At 41.9% G+C, this 24,378-nt stretch overlaps 1 protein-coding gene across 1 annotated transcript; it reads left to right on the forward strand.

Annotated features, from left to right (window-relative positions):
* The first annotated feature begins 6,554 nt into the window (after positions 1-6,554).
* On the forward strand, positions 6,555-19,134 carry LOC138789148 (fibroleukin-like). The gene is made up of 4 exons (XM_069967752.1): positions 6,555-7,071; positions 15,666-15,746; positions 16,541-16,662; positions 18,544-19,134. Exons 1-4 carry the CDS (start codon positions 6,555-6,557, stop codon positions 19,132-19,134), a joined length of 1,311 nt encoding a protein of 436 aa, XP_069823853.1.
* The last annotated feature ends 5,244 nt before the right edge of the window (positions 19,135-24,378 follow it).

Consider the following 24,378-nt stretch of genomic DNA (forward strand, 5'->3'; position numbering starts at 1 on the left):
TGTACCTTCTTAAAACAGTTAATTAGGCTGGTTTTACATGAATAAGGCGGTCCAGCATCTTTCTTTTGATGACAACTGATGTCACAACCCATGGCAAAAATGCATCAGTTGTCTTTTTTTCATTAACTATCAAGGCCGGACTGCAGAACATTGCATGATGTGTCCCACCGTCTGGCCTGTCCAGTGATCCAGCGTCCCAATTGAACGCCGAATGCTTTAAACTGTAACATTCAAATGAATGGGATCAGTTTAAAGATCTATTTCCCTCTAGGAAATTCTGCTGGATCGCCGGATGGTATTCAACCCATGTTATTCAGCCAATGGGAACAGATCAATTTCTTATGTTTCCTGTATTAAAAATGAAGGACCTGAAGGAGAAGTCCAGCTGGAAGTCATTTTCTGACATGGCACAGGCAGCTCTTTGGACACTGATGGAAGTCTGAGCTGGCTGATAACATCCTCTGTCATATGTCAGGAGATTAAGGTGGATTTGCCCTTTAACTGCTAACCATAACTTCAGCTATCAAGACCTTTTTGAGATTGTCCTTTATTACAAAAGTGACATCTTGGCTGAAGGGTTGTACAGATATGTCGGAAGACATGAGTCGCACCCCGCCCTGAATAGTTCAAAGTCCAGCTGATAGCTTTGTCCTTCAGAGCAGATTTTAGAAAGTGCGGTGCTCCTCGATTGGGACGAGTCTTTGAAGCGCACGTGCTTCTCCTTCATTCAGTCATCTACTGAACTTCGCCTTTCATCTGACGGCAACTTCCTCAGAACTGACAAGTCTTTCCTCCCGTTCTCTCCATCGTCTCCCCTCTTAATTTATTTTGTATTTGTTTCATGTTTAGCAGGCCCATAAGAGTGTGCTGACAGGTGCAAGGAGGCCCAGATCTTTGAGGCCCTCTTATATTGTCAGATGTTATGCACAGTTGTACCAGCTTCAAGGGTCTCAAATCACGGCCATATACTTCATAACCTCTTTGCTTCGCTGAGTGGAAGGGTATGAAGACTTATGTTATTTAATTTGTTTTTCAAATGAATAAAGCAACTTTGAAAATAGTGTTGGTTCAAAATCTACTACAACTAAATCCCCCATGCAGATCTACCATATCATAGAATCAGATCATGACCCTACCACTTTTGCCCCCTCTTCTTTAATATCTTGTAATCTTTACCCTTTAGTCAGTCAGGGTCAGACTGGGACTAAATGGCTATCTATACAAGAAGGAAATAAGGCGAACAGGCATGCCATTCCACTATACAAGCTCCAATATAACCAATATTCCCACATACAGTAACCATATAGTGGTGGTACACAGGCTCCAGCCAAGGTAAGCCCTGGATGGCTTCTTTCTACCGGGACCGGCAATCTGGGCACCGATTCTACCAGACACCGGGAATGCAATGCAGATGGGTGGACGCTGCAACTTGAGATATCATCCTGCTACTAGCGGCACGATCGCTTCAGGTGAGAGAACACCTTTATTAACATTGGAATCCACCTCCATACAGATATAAAAAGAGACAAACTCATTTTCTCCCTGCTGCCATGCTGAGCAGCTTGACCCAATGTGAATAAGGCAGCACAATAACAAGCCCTAAGCATAGTTGCCAACATTGGAAAACATTTTCCAGAGACACTTTAGCATTAACAAGGGTTGTGGCTTAATGTGGGTGTGGTCTCTGTGGGGTGTGGCCTATCATGGGTGTAGTTTGCAGGGTGTGGCTTGTCACCAGTGTTTTTTTTTTGCCAAAATTTTCAAGTTAGAATTTTACAATCAGAACAACACAAAAGGAGCATTACACATCCCAGTGTCAGGTCCCCAGTATATTACACACCCCACTCTAATTACTGTATATACTGGTAGTGCCCATATGATGCAGCTGCACCCCATATCATTATACTGCTACCCCTTTCATCCTTCTGCCCCTCCATCATCATACTACTACCCCCTTCATCCTCCTGCCCCTCCATCATCATACTACCCACTTCATCCTCCTGCCCCTCCATCATCATACTACTACCCCCTTCATTCTCCTGCACCTCCACCATCATACTTCTTATCCCCTTCATCCTCCTGCTCCCCCAACATATTATTACCCCTTCATCCTCCTACTCCTCCATCATCATCATACTACTACCCCCTTCATCCTCCTGCACCTCCAAGATCATACTACTACCCCTTCATACTCCTGCCTCTCCATAATCATACTACTACCCCCTTCATCTTCCTGCCCCTCCATCATCATGCTACTACCCCTTTTACCCTCCTGCCCCTCCACAATCATTGTACTACTACCACCTCCATCATCATACTACTACCACTTTCATCCTCCTGCCCCTCCATCATCATACCACTACCCCCTTCAGCATCCTCCTGTCCCTTCATCATCATACCACTACCCCCTTCATCTGTATTCTAAACAGAAAAAAGCTATACTTAACTCACCTGTATGGTTCCTCTAGTCCCCCATCGACTCCTCCTGCTCGACATGAGTGATGTCACTGGTGATGGCAGGGGGCGGGACTTCCCATGATGGGGGCAGAGCTTCTGGGACATGGTTTTGCCGGGGCTGTCTCCTCAGAATCGGGACAGTCCCGGCAAAACCTGGACTGTTGGCACCTATGCATCAGTATGTTACCTAGCCGCTAACAGTTCAGTTGTTGTTGTTGAGTGGTCCACTGTGGGCCCAGGAAATCTGGCTCACTGGGATGCTGACCTTTTGGGCAGATGGTCAGTCCAGACCAGACAGTAGAAGAGTGGATAGACACATGAAAGTAACTTTATGTCTCTCACAATATGCAACTGTTGGACAGCTCTGTCCCTGAACAGTGTGACGGATTAGTAAGATACTGGCAGTGCCATAGGAGCCAGGGAGGTAAGTGCACTTTATTATTTTCGAATTACCTATCCCTGGGCAGATATTAAAAAGGCTTTTGCCTAAAGTACCCCTTTGACCCTGTGTTATGTAGCATGCCAATACCCAGGACTGTATCTGAGTAATTTTGGTATACAGCAGCAGTGCTATTACCGTTTCCTCTGACCTTGAGTGTAACAATTGCAGATGAAAAAAATTTACAGTTGCGTGTTGCGCAAAAAAAAAAAAATACTGTTCAGAAACAAATGGTATAATTGTATATACTGCGGGAATCACGAATTAAATTTTAACTTTTATTAGTTTATTATAAAAGTGTTGTATAGACAACCTACTGTAGCTACAAAAAGAAATGAAATGAAATGTAAATATATAAAAGGGCACAACAATGCTAGAGTGTTGAGCCTCCAGGTACCCTGCTTTACTCGTGCTAAATAACACTGATATAGATATACAAAGTAGGGTAATCAATAAAATTATGTCTCTGTCTCAGTTCCCTGCTTCACTTATGCTAAATAGCACCGATATAGATATAGACAATCGCAGATGGGTATACCCCTTTAATCTATATCTGGAAGTGGATGGTGAGATTTCATGAGAATAAAGGTGATATCACTGAATGCTGATACATGTATTTAAGACCAGACAGTCCTCAGAAATGTTTAAGTTTTCAAAATAACTAAATATGTTAGGAGAGGACTATGCACAACTCACAAAGGATGACTTCATCGGACATATGGGAGCGGAACAACTACTGATTAGAAGTGGCACTGCGATTATGTGATGGAACTTTATTAAGGGAACCATCAACACTTTCATATTACATACATAAACAAAAATAACAGCTATTGGTAGAAAAGGAATTGTTGATGAGTTGGCAAATAATGTATGATGCCTTTATTACATGCATATTTGACCACATTTATAATATTTTTAAAGCAATGCTCATTTTAGTATTATTATTAGAGATGAGCGAACCTTGAGCATGCTCGAGTCCATCCGAACCCGAACTTTCGGCATTTGATTAGCGGTGGCTGCTGAACTTGGATAAAGCTCTAAGGCTATGTGGAAAACATGGATATAGTCATTGGCTGCATCCATGTTTTCCAGACAACCTTAGAGCTTTATCCAAGTTCAGCAGTCCCAGCTAATCAAATACCGAACATTCGGGTTCGGATCGACTCGAACCCGAACCCGGTTCGCTCATCTCTAATTATTATTATTATTTTTTTTATGTCCTCTGCTCAGGATCCCCATCTATTGAGAAAGCTTACAAGGAGCATGTCTTGTTCTGGAGAGCTTGAATGAAATAATGCATATTCCTTCCTGCGGTGGTGGTGCAAGGAAACTATACACTTAAAGAGGTCTTATTATCAGGAAATGTTATCCTCTATCTGACCCCCACTGATCCACTAGTTATTCCCTATCCTATTAATAACTTTCGATGACATGAACATGTCTGGTTTAAGCACAGTTTCCTGCTGATCAGTGAGGGTTCCAGTAGGAGATGCTTTGAAACCTGCTAATCCTACAAGGGTCCAGATTGGATCATTCCTTTAAATTGTGTATTTTTTAAGATGTTTTCTGTGTGTTCAGTGGTTTTAGTTCTGATATGACTGCATGTCAGATGATTGTGGCAGCAAACTGCTAGCTACAGCATTGTTGTCCCTATGGGTGACCGGCCATCATAGTAAATAATATATATGTCCATGCCACAGAATATGGAAATGGTGATTTAGGAGAATGCAAGAGTCTGATGGTGGTGATGTAAGCATCATTCACAGCTGTCTCATTGAGAAGGCTGTATCTGTGGAATTATAAAAGGATTAAGTGTCCTGTACAGTATCCCAAGTTTTCCTGACTCAGTGTAGTCAGAGCTAGCTGTCCTGACAATGGGTCAACCATCATTTATGGGATTTAATATGCATCTCTAGTCTATTTGACTACTACTGGATTGAGGATTACTAGTTGTGTACTAACCAAACATGTTTGAAATCTATACAGTGAACTATATGTCTCTATTGTATTGTTCCGGCTCTTACTAGTGCTTGTCTATCTTGCATATGATAAGTCATGGGTTGCAATCTCCTAGGAAACAAATGCAATTTTCTGGCACTAGACGGCTAAAATGAAATCAAGGACAAAACCATAAAGGTGGCTATAGAAGTTCAATAATGATTGGCTATCAGTTCTCTTCTGACCTCTCCATATGCATGAATGTTCTGCACAGCCACACGCTCCTGTGTTCTCTATAGGGAGGGGTAAGCTGCAGCCAAACTGCTCTGGTGGCAGCTTATCTTTCTGAGAACAAAGGGGTTGAGCAGTTATTTTCCATCTCACCCAACACTTATCCTTTATCCCAATGGCTGCTGCAGGGGTATTTTCAGGGGTTCTGGGTGCCAGAACAGCTGTGGGCAGCTGTGGCTATAACCTGGAAATTAAAGCGAATCTGTACTCACCCCCCCCAAAGAAAAAAAAAATAAAAAAACCCGAAAAACTATACGATTGCTGACAGTCAATCCTTCCCGGTCGTGTGACTCAACACCTGCAAGGCCTGCAACACCTCTCCTCCTTCTTCCTCCTGCCCCCTTGACTTTAGTTCCACCCCTTGGCTGTATTTTTTGTATTCAACCCTGTTTATAATACTGCACATGTGCCGGAGCGATTGGAGGCAGCACAGGTGCATTAACGTGGCCAGGCGCCTTGTTCTAGGCTACCATGTGTAGTGCGCCTTTGCTGTCTTCACCAGCACTTGGAATCTGTAATTTGTCTGGATCAAACACTGTCAAAGTGATTGCAAAGTGGAGCCCATACCCCTCACAGTGCATGCACCGTTATAGTGCCACACCTGTCCACAACTTCATTGACTGCAATGGGCCTGAGATGCAGTAACAGACACAACCCACAAACAGGCAAAAGACATCATTTTCTAATCCTAATATGTATCTATATATGTTACAGTTACCGCCTAACAAAAATACTAGCCTTGTTACCCATAGCAACCTGATCAGAACTTTGGTATAATTTTTTACACTGCTGTGGAACCCCGTGATTGGTTGCTATGAGCAATAACAATATTTTTTCTTCATTAAATTTGCCCCTATATATCTATTTTTCCCTATGCCTAAATTACTCTCTATATTTCAGAGTATATTATAATAAAGTTTGTATTGTTCACCTTATGCTGTTATACCAGCTGATGGCAGTGTTAACTTTCTGTAGTACTAATGGCAGTACCTGGGATATTCCCTTTACTTGGGAATTCACCCTTCCCAGTCAAGTCCTCGCAGGCAAACAAGCACACACAATAATAATAATCAGACAGAGGCCATTCACCTAGACATAACCAAGTCTGCTCTTCAATGGGCTGCAAGATGCTAATCTTTGTTTCAAGTGTTCTCTGAGACTTTTCCAGTCCCTCCTCTCCCCTCTTACAAGCTGCCCCCCCTCCCCCTTACCCCAAGCCCCCTCCTCTCTGGTACATGCCTCACACACAAACTATCTTCATTTGCTTTGAAGCTCTTTCAGAGGATTTCCCAGCCTGTGAAGGGTTGTGTACAGAGGGACATTGCCCAACCTGTAAAAAAGTGAAGAGAGTTTGCACAGGTTATTTTTTCCACTTTGTGCATGCAAGATACTGGCTGAAGGATTAGAAAAAAGTTCTAGAGCAGAGGCAATGAGAAGTTTTTCAAACCAGAGGATGCTATGGATTGTGTTCTTATTACTGATGCCAGATATAGAGGCAGCTGAGAATCCTGACTGCAGTGATAGACGAGATGACCCTGCCTGCTTCGAGCATCTTGTAGCAATGCCACCTGCAGATGCCAGCTGTGATGGACCTCATGGATGCAGGTTGCATTTCCTTCTTCCAGATGAACAACCTACTCCCGAAGAACTTAAAGAAGTCCACCAGGAAGGTAACCAAGAGTTCAAACAAACCCTCAAACAGTCTGGAAGTGAAGGAAACACCAAACCACAAAACCCAAAGACCAAAAGTGTAGGTGAGAGGTTGACTTTGTTGGAGTCAAATCTCCAGTCTGTTACTTCCCTATTCCATAAGTTACAAGAGGACAGCAAGATGAACCTCAGCAAGATAGAAGAACGACTCAACTCACTAGTGGTACTTCTCTTGGGGATCTTGTCTGGATGTGAACTGCCCTGCAACGAGTCTGTTCAAAAACTCTCTGCATTAGGTGAGTTCTTAGAAACTTGTTCCATCACTTGGTGTAAATTTTTGACATATGTTGATGTCACTTATTTTTGGCAATAGTAATAACAAAGTAATAGAAAATACTGATGACAGAGCCAACAATATCAAAAAGAGCCTTCAGAAATCAGTAAAATCCACTGTTAACATAGACATGAGGGCTGGTAGCAATGAAACCTCTAGAACTTTGATGAATGGAGGATTCCACTGGAGATACTATGAACCTTAGATATAGGGGGCAGTATAGTAAAGCTGTCTGCAGTCTATCTGAGGAGCCACATGTGGATCTCCTGTACTAAGTGGTTGTTCTCTGATCAGTAACTTTAGTATTTCATACACAGTGAGATGGTTGATGAGATTGTCCATACACAATCTTATTTTTGCTCCAGTTGTGTTACCGGGGCAAAACCTGTTGTATCTTACAGAAATACATTTCTCATAGACATCATGAGTAGTTGAGATTTTCTGTGCAGTGACAGAAATGGTAACAGGTTTTAGATTTACATAAAATAAGTTTTTATCTTTGGTCAGCAAAGTACCAGCATCCAAGAAGGCCCATCAACAAAATCTTAGATGCTGATTTGGTAAATGACTCCACAGTTTTTTAAATGTTAGACCAGAGATCTTTGGAGTTATTAACTTAGTGGTCTGTGACCCTGTTTAACTTGGGCATAATAGTAGCTTCCATACTTTTCCTTGATAGAAATCTCCATCTATTAGACAGAGCAGAGAGCAGCTACAAAGTGCTGGTTCTGAAACATCTGTGCGCTACACACAGCTCACTTATTTCAGATAGAGCTGTGCACTATTTCATTTCGCCTTTGGTGGCGCTGCTGGGAAACTGAACACATTCAAATTTCAACCGACCACTGGGGTTCTCACCAGCAGGATATCCTGCTATGAATTTAATGTCAAGGAACCCTTTCATATAAAGAAAATTTAACAAAAGCACAGTAGCCTTAAGTATATTCATGAGAGAGAAGCTCTGCCCTGGAACATAATCTAGATTATGTACAATTACATTAAAAGCAATTTCTGGTGCACAAAAGCTAACAACCTGTCCAGGTATTTATACACCAATAATTCAGAATGCTTATTCGACACATTTTTGGACATTGTCAACAAAAGATGTTCTAACTCTTCATAGTTCTGGATTCCCAATAGATTTCATATTAGGGTTGTATATATCAGTGTAGATTTTATGCATACAGAAAGCTAGGACTTTATAGACAGTATATTAGGGTCATTTTCAAGGAAATACACCCGACTGTCACCCTTCCTTTATGTACATTAGCAGTGATCTGTATTTAATGAGTTAACCCCTCGCTACATATTACTGAATTGTTTTATTGTTGGGAATGGCGGTTACCTCGAATCCCCTCAGAGTGTCTTAGGAGTTTCTATGACATCAACTGCTGTGAACTTTGAGTTCTGAACCCCCTTTGAATGGCAGGATTTAACGTTGGAGAGTTTAGAGAGAGAGAGAGTGAGGCCAAAAGAGGAAGTCAAGGCTGGAAAGTTCTGCGTCATCAAGGCAATTGTTTAGGCAACAGTTCAAATAAGTTATTGAAGCAGTGGGTCTACCAGCCCTGTATCCTTCATCCAGAGAGGGGATGGAAAGTGGAGGATGTGAGTTCTCACATAATATGTGCTGTATACAGTGGAGAACATTTACTGGACTATCAACCTTCAAAAGTCATATATTTTAAAATTGAATAAACTTAATGTTCACCTGGAACCTATCCTGGTCAAACACTGAGATTTCTTAACTCTGTATTAAATCTAATTTATTGGAAGCATTCCACAGAGAACAGTCTAACTCAAGAAGACTCAAGAAGTCTGCGTTATTAAAGGGGTTGATCAATCTTAGGTGGCCATGCACCTTTACTAGTGGTTGGCCAAAGATTCATCCAGGCTAAGGGATCATTTGTTCTGAATCCAGAGGGGAGGAGTAATCGGCTGCCAGGAACCCCTACTGTCAGCTTATGTCAAAATCCAACATCCATCCAAAATCCTCCTCTCCCCCACACATTAGATGTTTGGCTCGTCCTGCCAAAACTGGTGGGTCTGGTCAACTTTTCAGTAGTGTAAATTGAAGCCTTTAGAATGCAATTGCTTTTTTTGTTAATATTTTCCTTACAGTGCCACCACAGGGCCACAGTCATTGTGCGGAGGGGGGCCTAGCAGCCAGTGTCTTTGTTCAGAGGCAGTTTTGCACATGTGCAGCACAGCAGATATAGGACACCGATGTCCCCCGATATGAAAACGTCGGATGCATAGAGGTGTGATTACAATGAAACCCAGCCTCAGGACCGTGACTAGTTGGACCTGCAGAAACCCCCAGATGACTATATTGGCATATAGCACAAGAATTGAAAGTATGAAGTATGTTCTTAGGGTATACCTAGCAGAAAGCCACGCTATAGATATCCATTTGAAAAGTGTGTTAGGTGGCGTATTAGGATAGATTAAGAGCGTTATAACTTTACTTTTAGGTGGTTGGTTCCCTTTAAGAAAACATGGTTTAAGAATTGGTTACATTTTGACAGCTCATCCTTTTTGGACTAACTTCATAAAGTGATCAATCACATTACAGTCATTTCTTCATATGAGCATGGAGACTTCTATGGTGTATGCCCTAATCATCTCCATTCTGAGTGACTGGGCTCTTCTACAGTACACACGACACCGGATTCCCAGCACAGCAGATTTATAGATCCTCATAATGCTCCCTGCTTAAATAAATGTGATACCAATGGACAACGGAATCCTTCAATCCCCTAGTTATTCAGAATATGATACAATTTTTCCTCTGCTGACTCAAAGCCTGATCCCAGACGGGGAACCTGTTGCCTCTCTTTCTTTCATGTATGATCAGCATAAATCTGGTGGGGAGTGTTGCAGACACAGGATGTGCAAGATGGATGTACTCTAGTGTTACACAGGCTTGTTCCAATGCACTGCTATTCTGTTTAATACATGGCTATGCACATCTGCCAGGTATCTACCTACATTTATCTTCTTAGAGGTAAACCAGAGGTGAAATGAGAATTGAGAGTGAATGTGTAAATGTGTTCTTGGTTATGAGAGTTAGACACCAAGGAATCAGACTATATTACAGAAGCTATACAGTGGAGAACACTGTTTATCACCCTCACGGGATACTGGCTGCGATTCAGTTTGTAAATAGGAAAGTATTTGCCACATCTATCATAAGTCTAAACCAGGGGTAGGGAACCTTGGCCCTCTAGCTGTTGCAAAACTACAACCCCCATCATACCTGCACAGCCCAAGCTTTAGCGGTCTAGGCCTAATAGGAGTTGTAGTTTTGCAACAGCTGGATGGCCAAGGTTCCTAACCCCTGGTCTAAATATTCAACATAAATATGGACACTGAATAAAACATACTGGTTTTATGGAAGATGTCCCAATTACTCTAGCTTTGACTTTCTAGTAGTGTTGAGCAAACTCCATGAAAGTGTCCGGGAAACTCCTTGAAAGTTCTCTGAACCCCAATGCTCGGCATTTAACTCCCCTTGTCAGGAGAAGGTGGAGGCAGCCCAAGGACTACCTGAAAAACATGGATTCAGCCTATGGCCAGGTTCACACAACGTAAGACACTGGCTGTTCTTTGAAACTGCCATGTCACAGAACAGCTAGTCTCAGTGAAGTTCATCCTGGATAAACTTTTCTTTTATTTAATAGATTTCATCCTGGATCAACCTAATTTCTTTTGATTTGGGAAGCGGGGCCATTCCAGTGTGCCCGCATTCCAATTACCCATATTGTGGCCATAGCACAGTCAGTTTTATGCAGCCGCTAATCAATAAACCTCCTAGGGCGGCATTCAAATTCTTCCGACAAGGGGATTTAAATGCCGAGCGTTGGGGTTCAGAGAAGTTGCCAAACCCGGACACTTTCATGAAGTTCGCTAAACACTACTTTCTAGGTATGATGGAAATGTAGTTTAAAGAGTTGTCACTTCCCCAGCTCCACTTCTCTTGGAATCCATAAATCAGCAAAAGGCAATGTGAAATCTGTGCTTCTGCCAGGGATAAGGAACATTTAGAAAACAAGTTGTCAGAGGAATTACTTGAAGTTCCTGAACCCCAAAGAAATATATGTATTGCCTAACAGGAAATATTTGGTACTGGTCTTGTAATGTAGCAGAGACACCATATCTGGGCTGAGACTGCTATCTCTACACTATGGGCCCTATTACACAGAGAAATAATCTGCTTAATCAGGCAGATTCAGCAGATTATCTCTCCATGTAATAAAGACAACCATCATCAGCGGATCATATCATATGATATAAGAGTGATACACAGCACCAGCTGATGACTGTAAAAAAAAAAAAAAAAACTTTATAGATAACTCCCCACGCTCCCCAATGTCCTTCTGGTTTCTGCCCACTCCTTGACGTTGAAGCTTCTACACCGATCTTTGAAGTGACAGGTCACTGGCTGCGGCACTGTCCTATCTCGGCCAGTGATTGGCTGAGGGGCCTGAAGGTCCAGCTGCAGCTACAGTGAGAGGACAGAAATGAGAAGAACACCGGGGGGTGTGGAGAGGTAAAGTATATATTTCATTATTTACTATATACAGCAAGGGCTGCACGGACATCATCACCAACACATATATATATACAGCCCTTGCTGCATGATTATCGAGGTGTGTAATAGGCTCAATAAGCAAGCGCTGATCTAGGCGCTCTGTGCTCATTTACTTAGTGATCGGGCCATGTAATACAACCCTAACTTATTTTTCTCTTTTTTATGTAACTTGACAAGCTTTACTGCATCGAATGATATGAATTGCTGTTTCTACAGTTTAACAATAGTTATAAACATTGTATCATTAAATTCACATTTCCCTTATATCCTCTTGGATTATTTGCCTGTAGTTGAATAGATGATTGAGAATCTCTACAAGTTAGTTCCAGGTTCCTGCTCCCAGGGCCTTGACTGTCCACCCCAGTCCTTGTTCGCGGTTTAGAGGTGGAAGCCTTTCATGTGTTCACTCTAATGATTTTTCAGTATAATTAATGACTCTTCCAGGATCTCACAGAAGCCGCTCGCTTTGTCTCCTCAAAGACATCAGAGACCATTGTGCTGCATCTATGTATGTATAGTGCTGGTAATTGGCTGCGCTTGACGTTGGGAACGGGCTGAACATAATGCAGCTATTGCTAAACTACACTTCCCATAAGGCTTCAGGTTATCAATAGTGAACAAAAAAAAAATGATTGGGAGGAATGTTGGATGATTCTCACTAAACTAAATTATTACATAAAAACTTTTTTAATGTTCTGTTATATAAATGACTAGTAGCAAACAGTCTGCCATTAATTTCTGTAGGGGTTATCACCCAGCTTTCCTAGGCTGCTGCCATTATGCAGTGGTACATTGTTATCCAGAAAGCTTTACTAGCCATTAAATACAGGGCAGGTTCATCACATTCGAGGGGTTAATGCTGACTATAAACTTGCTATCAAGTGATTGTTTTATTGTGGTGTTGTTATAGTGCAGGATTAAATAAATCAGTGGTAATCCACATGCCAAATCAGAATATTCCCTAGAGTATGCACTCAGCAGTAGTTTAGACAAGTTTAAAGAAGAAGCTGAGATTTTCTCTATCTATCTGTGGTGTCCCACCACGCGTGTTTATAGTCTTTACACCCCTCTCAAAAGTCTGTACTTCTTAAAAGTGGTGATGAAGTAGTGCCTAAGTTTTGCCACTAGATGTCGCCAGTATGTATATTGTGTACCTAAGTATTGCACAGCTGGATGTAACTAAAGGGTTATTGTTTTAGGATCTTTGCACCAATGGGAGTTCTTTCTCTTTTCTACCTGTATCTACCCTTCTCTTTCTCTTGCACTCTCTTCTCACCCACTCACTGCACACCTTAACAAATGCTGTAGAAGGAAGTCCCATGGGGAGAGGAAGCGTAGCCACACCTTAGTGAGTCTTACTCTGGCTGTTGTAGAGGAAGGACGCAAGCCAGAAAGGTCCCTGTAGTAGCCAAGGAGGGCCCTGGCTTCTACCAGGTCCCCTGTGTACAGTTTTTGTTGGTCTCTGTAGAGAACGGATGCACATGAGACACCTTAGCACTTGTTTCTTGAAAGCAGCACTTCCACACACTATGCAGTGCTGAACGCACACTTAGAGAGGACAAGTCAGGGATCACCCCAACCCATACCGAGAACCAGTCTAAAAGTGCAGAACAGTATCCAAGATAGAAACTGTTCCGGATAGAGCAAAGTTGCTAGAAGCCTATGTACTCTATCTTTTATCTCCAGGTAACAAGGGGCTTTTGTCACCCTCTAGGACAGGTCGCCCGACACTGGTGGGCAATAAGTGGTGCAAAGACCGAAGAGTCAAAACACGGGCACAAGTATTCTCTCTACTCTCAAGTACTCTACTTATTCTCCTTCTAAAGTTCCAGCAGAGCACATTTGTACCCTGGGTTGGGACTCTCTTGACATCCTCCTCTCTACTTCTCTGATCCACTTCAACCTCTCTAAGCACCTGCAAAGCCATTGCATCTTCCTTGGGTCATCTCCCCTTTCTGCGGATGGGTCACAACTCCACTCCGGACCAGCGTAATAAGTATTCAAGGACCCCCCAAACAGTCCGGCAGGTTACTGACCACAGGGGAAAGGTTATAGCCAGCCTATTTAAAATATAAACTGTTGTGCCACCATACCTGTGTGCCCAACCGAATCTGGCGTCACGACAACCTAACATCTGGCTGAGCTATATTCCGACCAACCACCATAGAGGTGGCGTCAACTAGAAAGTTACCCGTCGGGCGTACACCACATATCCATCCCATATCTATCTATCCCATAACTATCTCCTATCTATTTATCTATCTATCTATCTATCTACAAAAGAAAATTCTGCAGCACACCAGTGTCAAGTGAAAAGGAGGGGTATTTATTGCATGTAGCAAAAAACACAATAGGGATGCAACGTTTCTGTCTACTTCAAGACCATTGTCAAGCATGCTTGACAATGGTCTTGGAGTAGACAGAAACGTTGCATCCCTTTTGTGTTTTTTGCTACATGCAATAAATACCACTCCTTTTCACTTGACGCTGGTGTGCTGCGGAATTTTCTTTTGTATTTGTTGGGATCCCGAGCCAAGGGACTTACTCCGTACAGCACCCGCCACCTGGATTCGGAAGTGTGGCTTTCCCCCTTTTCTATCTATCTATCTATCTATCTATCTATCTATCTATCTATCTATCTATCTATCTATCTCCTATCTATCCATCCCTCCCATATCTATCTATCTATCTATCTATCTATCTATCTATCTATCTATCTATTAGCTTTATCAGCAGGATCACATGCATATTACAATTGCCAAATAAAGTATAAAAAGGCAATAAAGAGCAGGGTTAAATCCATAGTAGGGTATTTATCAGTACGTGGCAATATTCATTAAAAAAAAACCACACACTAAAAGAGAACGTTGTTAGGATTACGTGAATTACTGAAGTGGAACAAGAAAAATATCAACAAAGGGGAAATTAGTATTGTGCGGCTCATTTAATGTGGTCCCATCTTTGATGCTCCGACGAGCCCCTCTGAGCACTGATGTTCTCCAAAGTTGGAAGAGTTTTGACACCAGCTTTCTGATGTGACCGTCCCAGCTCCACTAAACAAAGACAAGAGCGTTCTCTCTCTGCTCCCCACACACAATCCCCACTCTGTCTGTAGCTTAGCGCTGTGCATTTGCCAGTTCAGTATTATTAAGAGGGCAGATGTATAGGGAAAATAAGAGTCATTACATCTATATACAATATGGCCTTTACAACGTTCTTCAAGAACTTTTAGAATAAAGCTAAACTAATCCAGGACTTTTGGAAGATGCCCACTGGGGGTTAGGCACCATCCACAATTTTCAGGGCCTCAAAATAGTGACAGAATTATACTGTAGAAAGTTATTCTTTTTACTATTTTTACTTTATAAAAAGCACTAAGAGAAAATAAAATATTTAATATATTCTTAGAAAAAATTGATTAAATTATGTACAGTTTTGTATATTCAACTCTTATGCAGAGCTATGTGTCTCCATAGTTACAGACTACAAACACTGTGTAGTCAAACAATCATACATAACTCCACCTACACACTATTATACATAGATCTGCATAGATTTCCACCCAATATGGTAGGAGATTTTTGATGCCATTTTATTTTGCTTTATTTTCAAACATTAGAGCAAATAAAAATGGACATTTCCCTTACTTTAGAGGCAAAAGTATTGAACAATTAAAGGGGTTATCCAGGATTAGAAAAACAGAGCTGCCTTCTTCCAGAAATGGCAACACTCTTGTCCTCTGTTCTTAAGAGTATTGCCACTCAGTTCCATTGAAGTGAACAGAGACAAGTTGTAATAGCACACACGATCTGAGGACAAGAGTGGCGCTGTTGTTGGAAGCAAGAAGCTCTGTTCTGATCCTTGATAACCCCTTTAATTGCTATATTGTAATGTTGCTTATCTTTTTTCACCAAGTTATACTATGTCCTTTGTTTTTGCCTTTACTCAAAAAGTCTTTGTTGTAGAAAGTCGACGACTCAGGACCCTAGAAACAAAGGAAGAAATGCCTCATATGTTGAAGAGCATTGGAAACCTTGGATCTGCAGGTGAGAGTCAAGTGAATGCAACATGTAGCACAACCAATACTTAATATAACATGGTCAGGTAAATAATGAGGAGGTCACTGTAATTACCCATGTGCCAAGGCCCTTTTTGACAAACTGATTTTCAGGGCTTCTGAGACTAAGGCCCTACTGATGTGATATTGATGGCCTATTCTCAGGATAGGCCATCAATATTGTATTCCCATGTCAGTTTTGGAGCTATGGAATGCTGTATCAGAGCACAGCTCAGATTGCTATAAATATATGTTATAAATCAGCTCAGAATGTTAGACCTAGAAACAATATGGTGGTTGTCCATTATTGACAGCTAAAGAGGAAGTCCAGGCAAAATGAAAAATCAGCTGCAGGGTGTGAACATAATAAAGAATCTATACTTACCTGTCCCTGTTCCCTAGCAGTGCTGTATCACCGCTCACAGACCCTGGCCAGTCTCCTGGATCTCCCGCTCCTGCAACATCACAACCCAGCTCAGGAATGCCTGCTCAGGCAGTAAGTGACTGGAATGGGACACCACTGCAGTCACTGACTGGCGAGGCCTTCCAACCAGGTCGTGACAGCACTGGAACCCAAGAGAAACTGGAGCCCGGTGGCAGTCAGTGAGCTTGTGATGTGGTGCTATGGGGACAGGTACGCATAGATTCTTGCATCCTCCTGCCTGCAGCGGATTTTTCATATTGGCCAGGGTTCTTCTTTAAGATCCCATTTCTGCTCATGTTATAAATATGGTAAATCAGCTTGTGAGATTTCTGTTTCTTTCTCTTTATTCTCACTGGTAGCTGACTCTTCAGAAAAACCAGAAAGACTATTCCCCAGGGACTGTGCGGATATCTACAAACAAGGAATCCGAGACAATGGAATCTACACCATACAGCCTATTGCAACCAGACAACCTTTTGAGGTATTTGGGTCCTTTCTTCTTTTGTTTTGCCCAATAACGGAAACATCATATTGGACTTTAATATAATAGTTTTGTTACTCTTACTTATTTTGTTAAAAAAATGTTGAAAATCTGACATGTATATATGTGGTGGAAAGCCAACATACATACGTGTGACTGTGGTGTGAAGTACCAGATTTTGACCCTGGTACCAAATTCCAAATATAGGCCTCAAACTTATGTCAGTTTGTAATAAGATTATTCTGATCCTTTAACCAAGATTTATGCCTGTTTTAGACAGACTGACCCACTAGGTAAGGGATATATCATCTCTCATTAACAGAGCCTATTACACAGCTCAATAATCGTGCAGCCCTTTCCTTTAATGGGGTTGGCCACTTTATAGTATAGTATAATATAACTCACTGTACATTATTAGGGTGCTAGCCATAGAGCTAAAATCAGACTCCCCTCCCTCCAGGCTGTGCTGTCCTGCTCTGTGGTGAGTCTGTCCATAAGAAGGCTGACATGGATGAGTATGTGACCATGCCCAGCCCTCCAGTGTCCACCACTGAGCCTGTATATGCCTATGGTGAACACTGGGGGGGGGGGTCGGGGTAAGGTCACATGATCCTCCATGTCGGCCATCTTATGGACAGCCTTGCCACAAAGCAGGGCGGCACAGCCTGGAAGAGGGGAATCTGATTTTAGCTCTATGAGGTATAAATGGAGCTACTGTCTGTAAGCAATGTGAATACACTTACTTATACTAAATAAGAATTTTACTATAATGTGGCCAACCACTTTAATCAGCCATAGGCTGATTACACAGAGAGATGTGCCTCCAATAGCGGATTATCTTTTGAACATGGTGAAAGTCAACAATCAGCAAATGAGTGAGCATCTGCATCAGCTGATCGGTGACTCTATTACATAGGGAAATATCTACCTGATTTGGCAGATAATCTCTCCGTGTAATAGGACCTTTAGTCACGATATGATATACCTAATAGAAATATTTTGCTGATAGCCACAAGTTTCTTCTAAGTCACTGGCTGGGGACCCTAATCTTATTGATTTTAATGGGATTCTACAACCATGTTCACGCAAAGTAATTTCTGTGTGTAAATTTCTGACGCTTGAATTCTGCTTGAAGAATTGAAATATCCAATTGAAGCCAATGGGCTTTGTATTTCTGCTCCAAATCCACCATTTTCTGCCCTAAAACTGACACATTCTATGCCAATTAAGGTTAATTTCTAAAAATTCCAGTATCATTTTTCTTTGTTTTTCTTTGTGTACATAGGACTTTAGACATAGATGGTTACATTGCCTATTTATTTATGGAACCAGGTTTCTATAGTCTATGGGAAATAGTATAATTCTTGAGGGTTTTATGAATTTGTTCAAAATTTAATAGATGCTCCTGACTTTTCTGAAAATGTGTTTGCATTGCTTGCCTTGTTAGAATTAGGCTGAGTTCACACTGCCTTTTTGCAATCCGTTTAACGTATACGTTTTATGAAAAAAACGGATGCAATTGTGTGCCATCCGTTTGTATCCGTTTTCCATTGACTTCCATTATATAAGAACGGATTGAAACGGATGCTTTTTTTTTTACGTACAGAAAAGTAGTGTTGACACTACTTTTTTGTACGTTAAAAAAAAAACGCATCCGCTTTGATCCTTTTTTTTTTTTATAATAGAAGTCAATGGAAAATGGATCCAAACGGATTGCACACAATTGCATCCGTTTTTTGCAAATGGAAAATGGATCCAAACGATTGCATTCGTTTTTTGCATCCGTTTTTTCCATAAAGTGTATACGTTTAACGGATTGCAAAAACGCAGTGTGAACCTAGCCTTAGTATGACTAAATATATTTTTGTTAAATTCTTTCAGGCTTACTGTGATATGGTCACCGATGGAGGCGGATGGACCGTTTTCCAGAGGCGACAGGATGGCGCTGTAGACTTCAACCGCACGTGGCAAGATTATAAACAAGGATTTGGCAGCCTACAAGGGGAGCACTGGTTGGGTAATGAAAACTTGCACAGTCTTACTAGGCTAGGACAACATAATCTACGCGTCGAACTTGAAGACTGGTATGGTGTCAAGCGCCATGCCATCTACAGAAAGTTCAAAATTGCTAGTGAACAAAATAAGTACAGACTGACTGCCCGGGAATACCATGGCAATGCTGGGAACGCCCTTAGTTACAGCCGAAACTACAACCATGACCATAAATATTTCACAACATATGACAGTGACAATGATAATTATCCATCAGGCAACTGTGGCACTTACTATGGTTCTGGCTGGTGGTTTGACACCTGTTTGGCCGCCAATCTGAATGGAAAGTATCACAAAGGGCGATACAGTGGGGTAACCAATGGCATTTACTGGGGCACCTGGTACATTCTCACAGACAAGAGGACAAACCAGAAATATTCATTCAAGAAAGTTGAGATGAAAACAAGGATATTCAACTAAAAGACTTTCTAAAAAGACTTAAAATCTTCCTTCTTCTAAGGGTAGCGGTGAATTTACTTCAAATTATCCAGGCGAGAAAAATGGCTGAGCGAGAATGGTTTTACCAAACACATTTCTTTTTTTACTTCTATCATCATATCGGCATAGGACTTTACAGTTATTAAATGTTTTTTTTTTTTTTATGGGATTTGAATGATAGACCAATAAATTATTGATGATTACATAGACACAGATTGATTTTAGAGGAAGAAATAGGTGAAGATAATAGGACATTCTGAGCAGGCAAACACAGCCAAACAGTGCAAACAAACTGAGCAAACTGTGGCAGATGGTTTTCCGCAAATATGATACAAGCTGGGCTGTTATTTCTCCTCTCCCTGCGTTGGGCTGTTACTTCCTGGGAGGGCTTGTCTGAAAGCTACTGCCCCAAATTCACATACATACATTTGGCTAGTTGACATGAGGGGTATTGGTGTGTGTGCATTAAAGCAAGAAATCCTCTGGACGTTATCTTATTTCTATGCTGAACGGACCCTTAAAGGAATCTGTCACTAGGTTTATGCCGCCCTAAATAAGGGCAGCATTAACTAGTGACAGAAATGCTGAACAGATCAGTGTATTACTTACATCATTTTTTTTAGCCGTTCTCCTAATATGCAGGAGAAAAGGATTCTTGCCACACCCCTTCAGCTGATGATTGACAGTTGGTGCCTACCAACAGCATGGATAGATAACTGCCAATCAGCAGCTGGTGGGCGGAGTTTTCTGCTTCTTATAAATATTCAGGACTACTGGGCTTACGCTCATAATGGAGAGGACTACTCGTTGTCCATGGTATTCAGGAGGATATTTCCAAATCAGCTGCACAGAACAATGTAAGTGATACATCATTCTGTTCAACTTTCTGTCACTAGTTTATGCTACCCTTAGATAGGACAGACTAAACCTACTAACAGAGTCTCTTTAAGTAACCTAAACTACACTTTTCCCTGACAGCACCAGTCCCCAGTGACATGGGGAAAGGCTATTTTCCTGTGCTCAGTCAAATGAGCAGGGAAACCAATTTCCATACAGTGCAGAAACTAGAAGGCATAGCAGCTAGACTAGGTCCATTAAATGAGGGGGGGGGGTACATCTTCAATGCTAAAGAGGTACTACAGCAAAAATGTTTTTCTTTCATATCAACTGGTGTCAGCAAGTGCCATAGATTTGTAATTTACTTCTATTAAAAAAAAAAACCCAATCCTCCAATACTTCTCAGCTGCTGTGTGTCCTGCAGGAAGTGTATTATTTTTTACAGTGCTCCCTGCTGCCACCTCTGTATATGTCAGGAACTGTTTAGAGCAGTAGCAAATCCCCATAGAAAACCTCTAATGCTCTCCAGACTGGAAAGAATACACCACTTCCTGCAGAACATACAGAAGTTGTTAAGTACTGAAAGACTGGATATTTTTTAATAGAAGTAAATTATAAATCTCTGCCACTTTCTGACACCAGTCTGCAGTGAAATGAGATGTTCTTCAAAAGCTTTGGGCAGGGAACTAGCAGGAGAGCTGGGGGAAAGGTGTAGGCAGCATGGTTACCACAAAATTCAGAACTAAGAGACTCAAAACAAATGGATTTTTGTTGGTTTTTAGAACGGGGCAGACAGGTTAACAATGCTGTATGTTTCAAATCCATTTTTATTTTTTACCTGATGTCCTAGCAGTGGGACTGGGCACAAATGGAATGTTCTTCTAGAGGGAACAGGGCAGGTGAGTACACATTTTTTTGTTTCTATCTCAGCCAGAGAACATGTAAATATAAGAGGAAACAAAACCTTCCCTTTAAAGGCCAAGTAAAATATATAACGGGGGATCTTTTGCTTGGGACTTCCCTCTAGTATCCAGATCATACTACTATTTAAGGTTGCAATACAATCCTGCATTTTCCACTTAGGCAATACCATAGATATAATCGTATTTAGCAACTTCAAAGACACAAGGCAATATCAAATAAAAAATTCACCCCCCCCCCCCCTTCTTCCCAGATCTATCTATATTTAGATGATGAGTATTACTGCTGGTCGCCACCATATGATCAGGGCTGTAAGCAGCTGGGTAGACAGCACTTTAATGTGATAAAAATGGGGGCTCATCTTTAATGGCAGGTTCTTAAATTAGTCTCCAGAACAGGATAAATATCTGTGATGTTCTGCTGTTTGGTCTGATGCCAAAAATAGAAGAGACATAAAAAAGTGCGGCCTTGTTATCTCGTTCAGGTTGATTCACGTAATTTGCAGATATGGTACTTAAACTCTTGAAAGCATTCAAAACAATATTTAGTTTCATACCTTGAGGGGCCAGGCGGATACAGCATGCTCAGACACAATGGTGAGACTGTGTGAAGAGGCCGCGCTACGTCCTGCGTGTTTGTTAATGAACACTTGTGAAGAAGGGAAAGTGGATACTAAGAAGCAAATGGACAATATCAATGCTTCCCTTATGAAGCTCTCAGGTCATTTTTAGAAGAGGACCTGTCACCTAAAAGCACACCTTTCTCTATAAATAGGTCCTGTCAATATTTTCCAATTTATGTAATGTATATGGTTGCTCCCATTTTTCATAAAACTTTATTAAAGGCAAAAGTGTTAATCATCTCAGCTGACAGACACCATGGGGCATATGTATCATTCTTTTTGCACCTTTATTCTGGAGGCGTATTCTGTGTTCCTGTACAGGGAGTGATAATTATCGTGTGCGCTATTTTTTTTTTTTTTTTCGCTCAGAGGGAGGCATGTTGCAATTTTTTTATTTTGTGCAAAAAATATTGTGCGGCAGTACTCCAGGCATAGTTTTTTTTTAGCCATAAAAAAGCACAAAATTGTGCAATATTTATCAAGGCCTGTGCTCCTAACTATCGTTTTTGCACAGCACATGAAAAGTGCGCAATCGCAAAAATTATTACGTAAATGATACACACACCCCTACCTACACATTACATCTACAGGAGCTTTTAGGATAGTCTATTCTAAACCTATAGGAATTAAAGCGAATGTATCTGCCCACAAACTGCCAGTACCGCATTGTAGAGGTCCTCACGCTGTGCCTGGTTTAGGGGGTCGTCCTTTCTCCTGATGCCGGTGTTTTGAAGAAAAACTACTTTTATTGCTATAACAGGGTGGGGAGTGAATCTGACGTGGCCTAGAGCATCCGTGCCATAGGCCTGTGGTGCCTCCCTCCCTGCCTCCATCCAGCCAAGAAGAGAGAGGTGCCGCAGGCCTAGGGCACAGATGTTCTAGGCCACACCAGGCTGCCTCCACACTGCAGCAATTAAAGTATTTTTTCTTCAAAATACCGGTATCGGGAGAAAGGCTGACCCCTGAATCACAGTGTGAGGACCTCTACAATGCGGTACTGGCGGTTTGTGGGCAGTTACATAATGGTACATATCCACTTTAAGGACCCCATTATTCTTCCCAGATTCCAATCTTCTGGGAAGACTTTATATAAGATTTTGAAGGTTTATGTGTGAATTTTTGCCGATCCAGAAGAGTATTTGTAAAATAAGACACTGATGCTGGACAAGAGGGCTGGGCTTGCAATATATCTTAAAGTGTCACTGTTAATATACAAGGAAAAGAAGGTGTTTACACTCCCCCACCCCCTTAGGTTGCCCTCTCCTTGCTCTACATAACAGATATCAGAAGTTGGAAGTCACCATTCGCTAGATAAGTCTAACAGTAGAACAGTGAAATGTGTGAGCTGCAAGTAGGGTTAAGTCATTTGCAGGGAACAAGCAGAGCCCTAATCCTGGCACCCATCACAGCAGACAAGCTGCGTCTAATTATAGGATGGGAGATAATCATGAACTTCAAAGGAGATTCACAAAGTGAAGAAATTGTGATGGGTTTTGTGATATTTCCCGAAAAGTGCTCTCATTTTCCTCCCTTAACGGGTCGGTTCTTGTCACGGCCACCTGAGCCAAGGTGAGAGCGGGGCTTTGAACTGCTTGGTGTGCCAGGACACCAGTCACCCAGCCTATCATCTCAGGCCTCAGGCACAGTGCTCTTTGAAGGACGGAATAATTAGCACATTGGGTACAGGCCTCTGAACTTCAAATTACAGCCCTGTGTTCCAGGGGCTGAGGTAGTTTTTCTGGCACCCGGGAGATCTGGTCTGTAAAGCTCCACACAATGCAGAATTGATTTCCAAGTATGTAACTCTTTATAAGACCTAAAAGATACAGAATATTCCCCTCCTATAACAACCAATCAGAAATGAAAGCTGCTACTCTCATGTTCTTCTGTATCTCTACTTTAAGAAATGTCAGTGGTCAAGCTATTGTGGTTGTCTCTGCTATGGAGGCAGAGGCCAGCACAAAAACTATACCAGGACAAGCAACCAACATGCGTGGCAAAAGGGCTTTTGGGCCCCTGAGGCACCAGGACCCATATGCTTCACTATGGTTAGTGGCCACTACAAAGGTTTGGTTTATGTTGCCCCAGTATTCACCCCTTGCATTCTCAGTATTCTGTTATGTATATTGATTTTCATATGTTGGTCACATGGTGTGGTGATGCAAACGGCCTAGTATCACATGACTTCCCCGGCTGCCATAGCAACCCCAATAGCCGTCGAGCTTTTGGCTGGGGTCAGTCAGTCCTCCCTCTACCTTCAAGAGGGAAGGGTATGTTACCTTGCTGCTCCTCAGGGAGAAGGCCGCTGCTCAGTATTCTTCAGTTCATTATCTCCAAAACGTATGCCGGTCCAGTCCAGACCTGGCTTATTCTCAAGATTCTCGTCTATTCTCAAGATCTGGGTACATCTCCTCAGTCTCCATACTCGTTTCATCGCCAACAGCAAGTATCCTCCTCATTATCGCTATACCCAGTATCATTGTCAAGGGAACTACTACTCCCATCCTCCGTAAAGATCTCCCTAACTACAGCGTCACTCTCATATTACAGCCTATTGCACCACCACCCATCTGCTCAGTTGTATTTGACTCTGCCTATTCCTGTTTGCATCCAGAGACTGTTGCTACTAGCATTTGCCGTTTCAATAAACGCACAAATCCCGTTGTTTCTGAACCCTGGCATTGGTCTAGTCATTGGTGCCTTGACTAAGGGCAACAATGAATTTGGTGTCCCGCAGGGTCAGGTTCCCGTGGTCTAGCCATATACCCTCGTGCCATAACCGTGACCGTAACATCTGGCAAGTGGCAACCCGGGTCCTACTACTACTACCCCCAGCGAGGTCACCC

Source organism: Dendropsophus ebraccatus, chromosome 4 (genome assembly GCF_027789765.1).
Source record: "Dendropsophus ebraccatus isolate aDenEbr1 chromosome 4, aDenEbr1.pat, whole genome shotgun sequence".
NCBI classification, from domain to species: domain Eukaryota; kingdom Metazoa; phylum Chordata; class Amphibia; order Anura; family Hylidae; genus Dendropsophus; species Dendropsophus ebraccatus.

Excerpts from the sequence above, each read along its gene's own strand:
- LOC138789148 (XM_069967752.1), top strand. The coding sequence starts at position 6,555 with ATGAGAAGTTTTTCAAACCAGAGGATGCTATGGATTGTGTTCTTATTA. Across the intron at positions 7,072-15,665 it reads TCAAAAACTCTCTGCATTAG|AAAGTCGACGACTCAGGACC; the intron begins GTGAGTTCTTAG and ends TCTTTGTTGTAG. Across the intron at positions 15,747-16,540 it reads TGGAAACCTTGGATCTGCAG|CTGACTCTTCAGAAAAACCA; the intron begins GTGAGAGTCAAG and ends TCTCACTGGTAG.